Source organism: Poecilia mexicana, unplaced genomic scaffold (assembly GCF_051168715.1).
Source record: "Poecilia mexicana isolate PSO_F unplaced genomic scaffold, ASM5116871v1 scaffold_4, whole genome shotgun sequence".
NCBI lineage: Eukaryota > Metazoa > Chordata > Actinopteri > Cyprinodontiformes > Poeciliidae > Poecilia > Poecilia mexicana.
In genome coordinates this window covers 8,298,407-8,314,238 of record NW_028263373.1, presented here as the reverse complement: position 1 = coordinate 8,314,238, position 15,832 = coordinate 8,298,407, and the positions used below count along the sequence as shown (strand labels likewise).

The window sequence follows — 15,832 nt, the reverse complement described above, 5'->3', positions numbered from 1 at the left end:
TTATGCGATGCTGTTTGCTCTTGGGTATTGTAGTCCAAAACAGTGGAATACGCCGTGTTCCCGTTCGCTCGGGGCTCGAGAGTCCAGAATAATCTTTCTGTGCACAGAGTAGGAGAGAGGAGGGGGAGAGGGAACACCTCCGAGTTGAACGTTGTCTGACTCACGTACCCTTACAAACAAACTGCAAGCTTTATTGACACTTTTCTTCGACTCAACTTGATAAAAGACGTCAACAACGCAAGGAGACGTGGGGACACATCGCGGCGCGTGTGCTGTGCAACTTAAAAGCTCGAGTGACGAGCCTTCTGTCGACAAACAGGAGATGTGCAGCACGGCAGAGCATTGTAGGATTTCACGCGTCGACTATTTGTAAACACGGACTGCTGTGGGACAGTCAAGGTAAGCGTTCATGCGGGTTTTAATAACCAAAACAGATTTCACTGCAGAAAGGAAGAGTGTCTGTTTATTATTATTATTATTATTATTATTATTATTATTATTGGACAGTTGTGAATCGCAGTTCATTTATTTTACACGCGCCTACTAAGGTCTTGTATTTAAATGACAACCAGGGCACATGTAATCACTCATGCAAGATCGTTATGAATTTGGCTTTACGTAGACAAACCAACATTGGTTTGTATTCTCTGTACCGTGACACCCCGTTTGTTTACAAGGCAGACCATTCGTGTGGGGACATGGGCGTGAGAGAATGCACGTACTCGTGTTCTGGTACGGAGGAACTCCGAACAGCGAGGAGGATGTTGCCTCAAAACAGCAGCTTGGAGTATTTTTAACCCAATGTATGACATTTTCCCCTGCAGCTGTGGGGTTTTGTCCAGAAAGAGCACCGCGGGTGTTTGACAAGCCTTGGTAATCTAAGAAGGGGGCACCAATGGCCCACCGTGTGCACGAGCACCGCCAGGGCCGCATGCCTGTGGCCCAAACCACCGTGCTGACCCTCCCACCGTCCAGCCAAGCAAAGGTGAGCGTGCTGGGTGTGTTTCTCTCTTAGCCAGTGAGAATAAGGAAAGGGAAAACAATATTAAAACGTGACCAGACAGGTTGCTGCAGATGGGTGTGGAAAGGCATTTAAAATGTTCTGTTTTTACAATCACAAATGTGAATTAATTCTCTTCTGAAGTGTTAAACAGGAAGGTTGACTGTGTCACAACAATATATTCAAATAAAGTGTAAGCATGACCAAAAAAGATTCGTTTAAGAAAAAAAAAAGTATATTAAAAGCGGTTAAGAATGGAAAAAGCCACTATGTGTTGCCTCTCGTATCATACTCTTCTTTATGGTGGTGTTATTGTGACATTCAGTGTCTCCTCGCTGGCTGTAAACATCCAACATCAGAACAGTCCTGCTGCTGTAAATAGAAGGGTGATGCCAACGAATCCTCCGCAGCAGGCCTCTGTCCATAAAAATACACATTCACGAGTTGCACTTAAAAGAAAACAGTAAATCCTTTTTTGGACAGGAAAAGCCTAACAGGTGAATCTTTAACAAATGCATTTCTACATTTCATTTGTCTCTGTTGACATGTTCCTGGTTCTCCACACCCTTCTTTTTTTTTTCCTGCTTTGTCACCTTTGTGTTTTTATTTCATTAGAGATGCGTACACCATAACTGGTCCAGGCAGTAAAATGAACAATTATAAAATAGATTATGAAGCAGGAGGAATACCAGCTCTAAATTCACGGTACTGTTTGTTCTTTGAGTCAAAAATAAGTGATATGATGGAATAGTTCCAACAATATGAATTACAAATGCAAGTTTTTAAAAGTGCTTTGTTTTTCTGTTGCTGGTGATGAAAAGTCTTTGTTTATCAAGCCAAATCCTTCCGCTATCAGTCAGTGGGAGTGTTTATTGAGTTCAGCTGGCCTACTTTAGGACTGCTTCCATGATCACACAGGGCAGAGCTCATGTTCTAAGATACATGGGCCAGTCTTATCTCATGTGATTCTCAGTTTCCGTGCCCCTGTCGTCCACGTGCGTGTTGTGGCTTTTTTTCTTTTCTTTGCCCCAACCCTGAGCCGACAAATTTATGTGGGAGCGTTTCCGTTGATCAGCAATCCACATAAAGCACAAGGATAGATAAGACATACCATAGCTTTTGTGTTATTATTTCATATTTATATTGTAGTTTTTTTATGTTTATGTTGTAAAACATTGTCTCACTAGCTCACAAATGTGTGACAATGTCTCCAAACAGGACCTGAGACCCAGATTGACCCCTCTGGACTCTCTGCTGTGTGGCGCATTCGCTGGAGCTGTGGCCAAAACCGTCATTGCACCTCTGGACCGCACCAAGATCATTTTTCAAGGCAAGACAAACTCTCAGATCTAAGGTTTCCTTCCCGATATAGATGAGGAAATGTGCTTGCCTGCAAAGCAGGCCACACTTGGACGTTTTGTAGACTGAACTAATGTTTTGTGTCCGTACCAGAGTTTACACCTCAACTATTGTGGACTAATCCTCTTAGTAGATGTTTAGCCTACATGAGACGGTGTGTCTCAACCATGTGGTTCACTGTGCCTCTTGTTGTTTTTCAGTGTCTTCAAAGAGATTCTCAGCAAAGGTGAGTTTATTTATCTCTCTTATCTGCAGAACAGAAACTGATAAGACACAGATTTTCATCACGTTATGTGTACCTGCAGTGATAAGCAGGGCAATTGACTGCTCAAGTACAAAACATAGTGAAAGTTATGAACTTTATGCACACCGGAAGTTTATTTTTCAAGAATATTTGCTAAAATGTTAAAGGAAGTTCAGTTTGAAGCAATAAGTAACAGTTTATAGATTCATAATGAAACAGTGAATGCTTCTATTTTTCCCCACTTCTTTACTTATCTAGCCTTACAAAAGTTTTAACATTTGTACCTTTCATACAAAGTTGTGTTTGAACATATTCAAACACAACTTTTGTGTTATCCAACACAAAGGTGTTGGATAATTCTGAAGTGTAAGAAAAAAAAAAGGATGCATAAATTTAAGAAGTATTTACAAATAAAAACACTGCAATTTGGTTTCCAGTTTTTTTAACAACTTTGCGCATCAAGACGCTCAACTTAATCACTTTGTCCTGACGTTGTTTTGGGGCAGAATTGTTTGTGACCACATGTTGACAAAGGTTCTTTACAAACCTTATTATGTAACGGCAAAATATCAGACGTGCTAAGCGGATAACGCGTCGAATGTTACGTTGTGCTGCAGGAGGCCTTCAGGGTGATCTACTGCACGTACATGAAGGATGGATTCCTCAGTCTGTGGAGGGGGAACTCTGCCACCATGGTGCGGGTCATGCCCTACGCTGCCATCCAGTTTTGCTCACACGAGCAATACAAGAAACTCCTGGGGGGCTACTATGGCTTCCAGGGCAAGTGAGTAAAGACTTGAAATATTTTTTATTGTGATGTTTTCATGTTTTAAGTCACACTATGGCACAAACCTTGTGAAAACGTACAGCTTTAGCTGAGTCAGCGTGACTGTAGCGACCGGGATGTTAGCATTTAGCTTATACTAGCATCCTTGTAGCTGTGTGGGATTTACTTTATGTTCTTTTAAGTGTGCTTAAAGTCAACTGCTTTTTATTTCAGAGCGCTGCCTCCTTTCCCACGGCTACTGGCGGGTTCTCTGGCCGGTACGACCGCCGCCATGCTAACTTACCCCTTGGACATGGTCCGAGCCAGGATGGCTGTCACCGCTAAAGAAATGTAAGGACCTCCAGAGTTAAGCTCGTCTCTAGCAGAGGACGAATTTGTCCGATGTTTATAATGATCAGTTAGTCATTCCTGGAAAAACGGTCGACACCGTGCAGTATATGGGCCATTTCTGACAGGGTTGGGTATGTTAGGGATCCAAATGATTACATTATTGATCTGAATGCTGGACGTTTAGGATCATATGGTTTAGATCCACACTCAACATTTATTGACTTTGGATATAAAATGGTATGTTCTGCAGATTTCTTCCATCTAGGCACCCTTCATTTCATTTACGTCTCTTCCTTTTAAAGGAGTTAGATTTTTCCTGTAGCTTTGAAGTGATCACCATTTGTAGACTTCCAGAGTTCAAGACGTGATCAGATAATTAATAGTTTAATTAAACATAAAGTAACTCATGCATTCAGTGCTGTATATCTTTAGGAAAATGTTGAAAGATCCACATAAATCTTGTGAAACTACGGTTTAAAAGCGCCGTTTAAATTTTGCTACAAAGTCAAATTCAGAATTTGAGTTTTAATTTCACTCTTTGACTTTCAGTTTGGTGAAAAGAGGAGTTCCCTCTAAATCTCTCTTTGCTAACTGGAATATGTTGGGATTGTCTCTGTTAAATATGATGTGGGTGGTCTGTCCTCATCATACTGTCTATCACTTTGAGCGTAGAATCCTATACTGGCACCAGGAAAGACTTTTCTTACTTTTGATTAATGCTTATGTCACCCTTACATAAATAAAGAACAAAAACATGCTAGTCTTTGCAGTTGTTGTGACTTTGCATTTAATAGAAAACTTATTTCTCAAATTTATTTCTGTTTGTCTTTTCCAGGTACAGTAACATCATGCATGTCTTTGTACGCATCTCCCAAGAAGAAGGTGTAAAGACACTGTATAAAGGTTTCACTCCCACCATCTTGGGTGTTATCCCATACGCAGGGATCACGTTTTTTACCTACGAGACCCTCAAAAAGCTCCACGCAGGTACTCGCCATTTCTCTGTCTTTGCATGTTTGGTTTTAATTAATTAAAGTAAGATTGGTAGATAACAGTCAGTTCCAACCCTACCATCTGTTTTACCTTAGATAAGACGAAGCGATCTCAGCCTTACCCTTACGAGCGCTTGGCGTTTGGAGCCTGTGCGGGCCTGATTGGACAGTCGGCTTCGTACCCTCTGGATGTTGTGCGCCGGCGCATGCAGACAGCCGGCGTGATCGGCTCCTCCTACACTACCATCCTGGGGACCATGCGCGAGATTGTGAAGCAGGAAGGCATCAGGCGTGGACTGTACAAAGGCCTGAGCATGAACTGGGTGAAAGGGCCCATCGCAGTGGGAATTAGCTTCACCACGTTTGACGTTACGCACAACTTGCTGCTGAAGCTGCACCAGATGGGCTACTCCATCCACTGAGCCAGCTGGGTGGGACTGAAGAACGGTAACGGAGGGAAAGTACAGATGCGACCTGCATGAGGAAAGGGAGCGGAGCCCGTTTCGTGGCTGTGATGAGTCTCTGCTCTGTGCAGGACCATCCCCACAGCTCACTCCTGTTTCCTACAGAGGATGTCAGAGACACGAAGAAGCCGACAGGAGATCTGTTCTGCAAGGATACGCATTATCACAAGCTTGGCCTAATGCAAAGGGATCTCTAGCTTTGCAGAAAGGCACAAAAAATTAGTTTTTACTATCATGAAATGGTTAAAACATGTCGGAGAAACATGGTACCACTAGAATGATAGATGGCAAAGGAGCTAAATTGCACTTTATCAGAATTTCCCCTTCTGTTGATCCTACTTAATCAAAAACAAATCAGATTGTTTTTCATGGGCTTCCTTTTATCTTTTTTGTACAAGAGACATTTTTTTAAATATTTTTTTTCCCTATGGCACAGCATGTGATGATGCATGGTTATGTGCAACTAAAGACAAATTTAGCAGGTTTAAATTTTATGATGGTGCCAGTGTGGATTTTATTTCCCATTGAAAGGAAAACAATTGATTGTGACTATTAAATTTTCACTTGCCCATCCATCCAACACCGTGTAACTCCATCTGTGACTTAGATGATCGTAAGTGTTGCTAATCAAACTTATTACAAACAAAAACATATGAATATGAAAGGCTTCAGTCGGTATGCAAAATTATTGCGATTTATGCATTTAAAAATTTTTTTACTTTTGTTTTGCTCACATTGTTGTATAGATTTTCTCGAAGCCGTCACTTGATTGTATGTCATGTCTTTTTTTCAGTTATAATTTTTATGTTTCTGCAGAAGAAAATCATGCTTTTTGCCACATTTCAGAGGGATTTATTAGCCCAAAGACGTTTACAGTATGATGACCGCGCAATAAACTGTGTATTCACAACCTTTGAGCAATGTTGTGTTTTGTCCACTAGATGGAGATGCTTGATAAAAGAAGATAATGTTGCCATAAACAGCAAGGAGACAAACAAAAGGGGAAGAAATTTACATTTTAAATATTTTTAAAACATCAGAATTTTCAGTCGGTTGGAGGATTTAATTTTCTTCAAAAAACAGAACCCTCTTTTTTTCTTTTTTTTTTTTAGAGAGAGTACTTATTTACTTTTGTCCCAGTGTTCTCTTTTACTAATTATTATAATTTTATGACACTTAATATATGGCTACAGCTTGTTTAAGAGAATATATATATTTTTGATAACCGTACAGATTTAAAACGCACTTGGAAATGTTTTCTATCTCCATGAGTTCCCCTTTGTCACTAGATGGCGGCAGAGAGCAGCTCCACCCGCTCGTGCAACCCGGTACCATTAACGAGCTCATTTACATGGCCTGAACTTGACCTTATGTCTGCCCATTGAAAACAGCTTTACAGTTATTTCCCTCCCATCATTGATCGCGTTTTATTTAACGTTTCCTGCATTACTTAAACTATGTCTGTGTTACTAAAGCAGCTTTAACCTTATCTTTGAATCATAAAGAAATATGTTCAGCGTAATCATGTTGTAGCACCACACCTGTTAACATATTTAAACAAAGCAACGTTGTTTCTTTCTTTCTTTTTTTTTTTTTTTGCAAATCTATATATTTTGGTATTCAAAATCTGCACCACAAATAATTTCATCAGCAAAATGCGATGTTATTTTCACTCGTTCAGATAAAGCTATTTGTTTTATTTTTATAAAGCATTTATAAAAATGTGTTATAAAGTGTATATATATATATATGTATATATCCACTGCCATCCAATTTTTTTTATCAGGTGTTATCCATTAACTCAGCTGTTAAATTCTGGTTTCATCACTCAATTAGCAGATATAAACCTTCAGTTTTTTCTTCCTTTTTGTTCTTTCTTATTCACCACTCAATGTGCTTGAGCTGTAAGAGCATTGAACTCTGTGTGTGTGTGTGTGTGTGTGGGTGCGTGTGTTTGTGTGTGGGTGTGCGTGTGTTTGTGTGTGTGCGTGCCCAGTCTGCTGCTTTGTTGATTTTTATCAACCGAAACACCTTCTCTGGTGGTTGAATATCATGTCTCCTGAACTCCAGAGCTCAGGATGGAGAGGAAATACTGTCTTACCCCTCAGTCTCGCCATCTTCCCCGCCTTCTTGACCTTGACTGAGAATCATGGGATACCCCTGCCAACCTACCCACCCTGGCTTTGCAACAGTCGAAACAATGCGACTGGCTGGATGATGTGGTCGAATGGCGGGTGCCTGCGAGAGCGAGGAGGAGGCACAGGAGAAGGATGGGGGGGGCCCTGAAACGGTGTTTCTTGAAGGCGCGGTTGCCATAGGTAACCTGGATCTGTGCCAACGGAGGCGAGCGGACCATTTGCATGTAGTCAAATCTTGCATGAATAATTCACTTTGAAGCCCCCGCTGGAGTGTGAGCAGACAATAGCCGCTCGCGCTGACACACACAGATGCACAGAACAAAATACTCACCAGAAAAAGAAATATCTTTTAAATAAACACACACACACACATCACCCAGACTCAGGCTTGAAGGGTGTGAGAAAGGTGAGGAGGTTATTGTGGGAGGTACGGATGAATAAAGCCTCTCTTGGAGGTGTGTTTGATCCTTAAACGTTGAGATAGTAACTGTTGCAGCAACGTTTTCCTGCATGTAATTACTGGCAATTCAAAGCACATAAGATGAGATCTTTCTCACACCAAACACTGGAGTGTGTAGAGACTTAGTATCTTGCTGTAATTTCCGCTCCACCTAACACTAATTCTAATAATCATTTTTGCAATAAATGGTTGCTATTCATAATAAATTACATATTAAATAAACAATAAAATATTCTACTAGTAAAGTGAACAGACCTTATATAGGTTACAGCATAAAATGCAGCTCTGTGAATCATTTACTGTAGTGACACTTTAAATAACAATATGGCGTAAATCAAAAAAATCTCACTAATGCTGTCGTTAATAAATTATTTATTTATTAATATTATTATCTACACTTCGCTGAGGCAGGTTTTGATTATGGGTGGTATGTTTTTTTGTTTTTTTTTTTGCCCAGGATGATTTGGAGAGAGGGAACAACCATGGTAAATGAGCAAAAAAGAAAGAAAGAAAAAACAAAAAAAACTGGGATACATTCGACTGACTACTTCAAATCCTTAGTTACTTAGGCCTTGTGCTTTCAGAGCTGAAATGCATTATTCTACTCAAAAAAAAAAGGAAGTTATTATTCCATTTATAAACATAGTAGAAATACATTTTTTCCTGCTCTCTTGGCATTGGGACCACCCAGAGAGAGAAGCTGAGGCGTAAGTGAACTAAGCTGCTTCTCGGGGCCCCCAGTCTGGCAGAGGTTGGGGGTTCAAGAGCACTTGACCTCTGACGCAACATATAACTCTCCAAAGCTCCAAATTTGTTGTCACTTTTAAAAGAGAAATGTAATTAACTCAGTAGGTCGACAAAATGTCACATTTTACTCTATAAAAGACTGAATACCTGGCAAATATGCCAGTACAGAGGAAAATCTCCGTGGTTTGATTAAATAGTTATTAATTATGACGTAGCTGTCACTAATGTAGTATTTATATCGATGGTTCATTTGCTGCTTTCTATCAGTGCAAAATTCACAACATGGACTGTATAAATGCTGACCTAATTTTTCGACAGTGACTAGAGGAGCTTTAAAACGGAGCTTCATTACTATTGATGTAAAAACGGGGGAATTTAGATAGTGACTCCAGTCTATGAGAATCTATTAATATTTATCTAGATTCAAGGTAACTTTATGTCAGACCGTTAGTTCCTAATGTTTTTGATAAATTCCATAATAATATATATATATATATATATATATATATATATATATATATATATATATATATATATATATTTTTTTTTTTTTCCCCCCTAAAATGATTTTTTGCTTTGAAATGTATTTAGCTGTGCACTGGTTCGGAAAGACAAGTGCTCACACCGGGACACATTACATGCAAGAGCTGCCACTGACAGCACAGCTGCTGTACATATTTTTTCCACTGTAACTGTGCCGTAAACCCCATGTCCGGTAGCTTACTGGCACGCGGCTTTCAAGGAAGTTACAGCCACATTTACAAGATCATTTTTTTGCAGGAAATAAGACACATCTGTTATTTGATCTGCGGTAAAACCTGCTCGGATGCGAAGATGCTCCGACTTCTCGTGGAGCCCTGCAGAAGCCGGGCTGGCTGGTTGCCATGCACTTTGAAGGTCTGCTCTGCATCAGCCTCCCAAGCAGCAGCCTCAGAGGAAGCTTATCATAAATTCAGAGGTATTAAAATGCCTCCGAGGGCGTTTTATCAAACACAAGAGGGAGCCTGTAAACATTTCCCTATAAAATACCTCTAAAAAAAAAAAATCCCCACAAAACAGATGAGTAAATTCCTAATTGTGCTTCTGTGACCCTAAACCCATAAGCTACAGTCTTTCTCTGCATACATGATGATATTTACAAGTGCCGTAGGACCCCCCCACCCCTCTCGTGCGGCGACCCTCTCTCTCTTCTCTCCTCCTCCACCTTCTCGGTCTTGTTAATTTTATAAGATCCAGCATATTGCCACTTATCGGTTGGCAGCGTTGTAAAAGCTCTGAGGTCAGTGCATTACTGAGCTGCTGGGCTCCTCTCTTCCATTAGAGGGAGTGTTCAGACTGCACTGGCCTTCGCTCAATCAAACGCTAGCTCCAAGTGCACAAGGGAGGGCACACACACCACACACACACACACACACACACACACGCACACACACACACACACACACACACACACACACACACACACACACACACCCACACACACACACACGCATACAAACGGAGACTCCTTCTATTCTTGCTTTGGAAACTATAGTGTGCATAAATCTCTGCACATTAATCTTCGCACCTACACACACACACACACACACACACACACACGCATAAAACCGTATGTGTGCTCTTGCTAGGTTTTCTCACTTTTTCAAGCCTTGGAGGCGGTTAACGTCTTCATTTGCATGTGGTCTTTTTGCATTTAAAGAGGGTACATGCATAGGTTGCCTGTGTGTTTGTGCCGCACCTGACATTTTCACCACTTGGCATTTTAAACAGATTTTAACACCCAATGAGCCGCGGCGTCCTCCAGTCTCTCGATCAGGTGAATCAGATGAGAGGTGCAGGGCCACAGCCAGCAGCAAAAAAAAAAAAGAAAAAAAAAGGGAGAAGCAGGGCGAAGTGCTGATTTGAGAACACGTGTCGGAATAGAAATCTGTGGCTGGACGGTTTGTTTTATTTGTCGAAACGTGCAGTGGCGAAATTATTCATCTCAACCTGGCAGTGGATAAGGTCAAATCATTGGCTCTTTTTGCCTGTGAGTGTGGGAAAAAAAAATTAATGCAGACTGCTTTCTTTTATGTTTCTTTGTATTTCTCTATTTTTTTTACTGCATTGTAAAAGACAACTTAGTAGTGTTCTGCATTATATATTTATATATATATATATTTTTTTCTATGTATTTTTACAGTACTGGGACATCCTGTTCTGCCGTCTCACTGAGCGTGTTTCTGTAAGTAAACACATCCATGGACGGTGGGTGGGAGTGCGGTGGGTGGACAGCCGAAGAAGAGCAGTTTGCATGAGAATAGCCGAGGTCCTGTGAACCTTCTGCTCCCTGTGTCCACATTCAATGGCATTACTGCAGTTAGCATGACAAACTAGACTCCAAGTTCTCGGACTTTTTAATGCAGCTCCCCCCCCCCTCCCTCCACACATCCCACCCCTCTGAACCCGACCAACCCCTCCCCCCACCCTCCCACATAACAAATCCTGAGCATGCACACAGAACATTCACAGTTACAGCATCCTTTATATTTCATTTCTGTCTCTTTAGTGAAAACAGGTTAATTAAAAGTAGCACTCTTTTTTTTTAGTTTGATAACAAACTACATCAGCTTTAGTTCAAAAACATACATTAAGTCTGAATGTCATGAAAAAGCAAGTCAGTAAAATCCACACAGATATTTTCAAAAAGTGAGAATATGCGTCTTGATGAGGATCGTTTGTCAGATTAAAAGCACCTTTTGAAAATAACTTTTAAGCAGATATTATACCTACTTTTTATTAAGCCCACATTTCTGTATTAAAATGTTTTTTTTTATTGGTCCGAAGTATTATTCTAATCTTAAATGTTGCGATTTCATCAGCTGTAGGTGGAGAATTATCACAGTCTACAGAACTGAAAGCTTGAAAACACCAGTAAGTGTGTAATTAATTTATGCAATGTGTTTCACTCAGTGAACTGAAAATAAATGAACGATTCAATAATATTCTAATTCATTGGATGTGACTGTATATTCTAAAAATAAAAATAAGATAGTAAAATATTCAGTGTTTGTTTCAGGTAATTTTAATGATTGTAGCTTATAGCTATCGGATTATTTTATTTTTTCATTTTTTATATTTACATAAATATTACATAAAGCTGTTTTGTAATATAGATGCGTTGTGGTATGGCAATGTTATGAATTATAAAATAATGGGAAATATTGCTGTCTTGGCAGTTTGTACAGCAGACTTCCACTGACACTGTCCACGAGGAGTGTAATCCAAACACGGTCACTGCTAAAGAAGTATTCAAGCATTAGCTGGAAAGTTAAGTGGAAGGAAAAAATATGGTGCACAAAATACAAACCACAGCCTTAGGAGGACTGTGAACAGAACTATTCAGAAATTTTACTTGGACTCTGGCTGGAATCAGAGCTTAAAGAAAAAATACCAGCTGCAAACAGATGTAGAACATGAGACACATCTCTAATTTTTTGTGAGAACCTGAGATGGACTTCAGCTCCATGGCCCAAAAACTGCTCTTAGGAAGAAATTAGTTTTGCATATCGTGTGGAAACCAAGTTTCTGGAAGAACTCAGCAGAATATAATTCAGGTTGCTTGAGGTCCAAGTTTCCATAGTCGGTGATTAAGTCAAAAGTTGGCATTTAACACTTCCATTTGCTTTGTGGAAAACCTTTATAGAGATGAATGTGTTTTTTTTTGTTGTTTTTTTTTTCCAGGAGGAGCAAGCTGATTTCCTTTGATTCCTCAGCAGAACTGCAGGCGGATCAACTCCAAGACACGTTGTGCAGATTGACCAATAACATATTAGACTCACTACTGCATCACCAAATATGACTGATTTATTATCATTTCCTTCCACATATTATTAGCTGACTTTATAAAATGAGAAGTTTCTCATTTCATTTCCCTTTAATTATAAATTTGTTACATTTTGGCATGAAAATTTAAATCAGTAATTTTGTAGCGATTCGCTTCATTATCAGATTTTGGCACTTTTTTTTTTTTACGTACAGGACAGAAACACACGTGTCATTAAACTGCCCCTGTTTGTTATACAACTAGCCGGCTTTGTTCGTCCTGCTGTTGGAGGCCTTTATGTTGTTAACGGACCAGGATGTAATTAGAGGCCCTCCATTTACAAACAAGCAGTTGAGCAATTACAAGACAATTAACAGGCCCCTGAGAGTTTATTCAGGTCAATAATGGGCCGCTCTTGCAACCGCAGGATTCGCCATAAATACACCGTGACTGGCTGGTAATAAATAATGCCGGGGTTGTGTGGAAAAATCTTTTAGATTAAATCAATCGGAATCGGATTAGTTAAAAAAAAGAAGAGTAGTTTTATTCCTTCTAATTATCTTAACATGGACTTTAAAGTGGTGCCAGTGATGTGAAGACAAATGTTTCAACAAAGGCTACCGTTTTCCAGCTTGTCTCATCTGGACGGAGCGAACCCTGCTGTCAGACTGGTACACAGTATACGGAGTTTATGTGACATGATCCGTAACTCTATCTATAGGTGTTATGGTATCATTCCCACCATTAAAGAGGTTTTCCACCTTCCCTGTGACCCCCGCCTCGCCTCACAGGACACAGAAAACGACCTGATAGCAATGTCTTTTACTGTACAGAGGGGGAGCTGAGATCTGTGTGTGTGTGAGTGTGTGTGTGTGTGTGTGTGGCTGGTCACTCTGCGACGTTAGGGAGCGTCCTGCAAACGGGGCTTCTCTCCAGTGAGAGTGGGGGAATCTGGCACGGCCAGTAAGCATGTATATCAGGCCATCTCACGGCTGGCTGGACGCTCCCTGGGTGGCCCGCCGTGGTCAATACTGCACTGGTGACTGGACACACAGAATGGGATAATCTTGCTTTCTTTCGGGGGCCACAGTGCACTCACACAGGTCTGCTTTTTATGCCAGCTTGACCATGGAGGCTAGAGCTTGCCCGGTGCTGTGATTTCAGGTCAGGATCAGTGGTGGGGGGAGCGAAGCCTGGACTGAGAGAGGGGACAGTGTTGTTGGGGACAGTGAAGGGGAGGGCTGGACGAGTCCATTTCAGCCAAAGCAGTGGAGCACACTGGGCGCACTGGGGCATCGCCTCCGCTGGCTGTTGGGAGGGGAAAACAAAAGGGGGGTGTGATTCCCACAAAAAACTAGAATCTGTGTGTGCGTGTGGTAATGAATGTGCATCTTTGTTCAAACTTTCCTTCAGCTCCAGCAACTCGTTTTAACGCCCCCGCTGCTCACGCACAAAGACACATAATTGACACCCACAGATTAAGGCCTCTGTGGTTTGACTGTTTTCCCAAAACGTCCCACTCTACTGGAATATCAGGAAATATAATTTCCAACACCTTCATGTACTAAAACTGGGTGATTTTCTCTGAAATGAGACATTATGCTGGTAATTAATCACGTTAAGACATCAGAAACAAATTGTTTTCCAGGTCATATTTCTCCAAAGCACAATAAACCAAAGCAGAAGAACGAGGCTTTATATTAAAAAGGGGGAAAACTTGTTATTTTAACTTTAGCACATCGCTTTCTGTCAAACAGAAAGAAGAACATTGGAGCTGAACATGAAGATACATTTTGAACGTGCATTCCAGGAAATATATTTCTTGGATTACAAAGAAACATCAGAAAAATAAAGAAAAAAAACAAAAAAAAAAAACAAAGGAGGCAGCAGCTTTTTATTTCACATTTGTATCAGTTTTATTTAAGATTTCAGAATATTATAACAGTAATCTGTGGTTCAAGAAAAAATTGTTCATCTCACAATCACAAGTGTTATACAGCACCCTTTTATAACTATTGGTAACGATGTGGAAGAAATATTGCTTTTTTTGCAGTAGCATAATCTCACACGAAAAAAAAGAAAGAAAAAGTCAAACTTCAATTTAAGAGGAAATATTTTTACTAAGAAAAAGGAATGAACAAATTGTTTTTCTTTTACAAAATCTAAAGCACTGACATTCACAGAATTCTCGCTAAATAGACTTAACTTAAGCATTGGATTATTTATATATATCTCAGTATTTTTATGCCAATCTTGAAAGTGGGACAGAGAAGAGAATGTGTCAGGTAAGGCAGGAATTAACTACATTAAAATAACCAGCTGGGTTAACAAGCCACGTCTGGAGTCTGGGGAATAATGGAAAATGTTAAAAAGAACTGAAACAGTGACAAACAAGGCTGAAAGAGGACCAAAGTTGATCTTGTAACCGTGAAGAAGCTGGTAAAAGAGGTGAAATAAAATAACTAAACCTTGATGAAAATAGCAGCATATTTTTGTGTGTGTGCAAAAAAAAAAGAAAAAAAAGAAATTGTTTTCAGGCTTTTTACTTATCTCTATCAGCCTTTAAAAGTGCAGGTTGCTGTATCTATAAATGCTGTTTTTTAGGGAAAAGAAAAATAGAAATGCAAGTTTTATTTTTAGCAAAGTCTTACTGCAAAATTTTAAACATGGCGGACTGCAATTTAGGACAAATCTGCAGAATAAAAGCTGATTAAAAAAAACCCCAACAACAACGCAACATTGGAAAAATTCAACGTTTAAACTCACCTTTGGGAGCGGCTCCTTTTTACCTGATGTCTTAAGGAAAAGTCGCAGATTATCTGCCCCCAAACGGGGGAGCTAACTGATCGTGTAGGTGGGAAACTGGAGCAGGCTAACCGTGTAGCTAGCTAAAGGAGGCATGTGTCCTGTCTTATTTTTTTAAGGCCCAACGTTGAGAACGGGTCCATTGTTAATCCTCATGGTGGCTTTTCACCCGACTGCTTCTGCAAAGGCATAAAATATGGAGAGAGAGAAAAAAATTGATCAGTTGAATAATTCCAGAAACTTCGCAGAGCATCTCGACGTTCTTTCCAGATACTGAGAGGATTTCTTACACAAATGCATGAGCAGATTGATGTATTTTTTTATTTTTTTTAAACATGAGACCGCACAATTTCTGAGTTCATATCATTAACATCTCTGCACATGCGTCTGACAGCCGGGAGCGTGTCATCGCCCCAGACACTGTTAACGTCAACGGCAGGAGGAGGGGTGAGCTTGCACGTTTGTTTGTGCGTCTGTCAGCTGTCTGCATCAATGCCGTGTGCGACCCCGGAGCTAGCAGACAGCCAGGGGTTAAAGGTCAAAGCGGAGCCTGTCTGGGCTTCCTGGCTGACCCCAATGGCTGCGAGCGCTGGCGTTCACTCACATGCAGAAAACCGGTTGCTTTCGGGGAGGGAGGGCCCGTTCAACCGTCTACCAGACTAATATCACCTTTGGGATTAGGATCCAGACAAAAATAAATT

At 40.4% G+C, this 15,832-nt stretch overlaps 1 protein-coding gene across 1 annotated transcript; it reads left to right on the top strand.

Annotated features, from left to right (window-relative positions):
* The first annotated feature begins 37 nt into the window (after nt 1-37).
* On the top strand, nt 38-6,086 carry LOC106903785 (mitochondrial coenzyme A transporter SLC25A42-like). The gene is made up of 8 exons (XM_014967773.2): nt 38-399; nt 825-985; nt 2,219-2,330; nt 2,560-2,585; nt 3,221-3,387; nt 3,604-3,720; nt 4,556-4,707; nt 4,809-6,086. The coding sequence occupies exons 2-8, from the start codon at nt 896-898 to the stop codon at nt 5,132-5,134; spliced, it is 990 nt and encodes a 329-aa protein (XP_014823259.1). The 5' UTR covers nt 38-399; nt 825-895; the 3' UTR covers nt 5,135-6,086.
* Nucleotides 6,087-15,832: the final 9,746 nt, after the last annotated feature.

What these genes read in the sequence shown, in the direction of transcription:
- LOC106903785 (XM_014967773.2), top strand. Translation starts at nt 896, where the DNA reads ATGGCCCACCGTGTGCACGAGCACCGCCAGGGCCGCATGCCTGTGGCC. An exon ending in CAAAGAGATTCTCAGCAAAG is followed by an intron (nt 2,586 to 3,220) that starts GTGAGTTTATTT and finishes GTTGTGCTGCAG; the next exon opens with GAGGCCTTCAGGGTGATCTA. An exon ending in CCTCAAAAAGCTCCACGCAG is followed by an intron (nt 4,708 to 4,808) that starts GTACTCGCCATT and finishes GTTTTACCTTAG; the next exon opens with ATAAGACGAAGCGATCTCAG.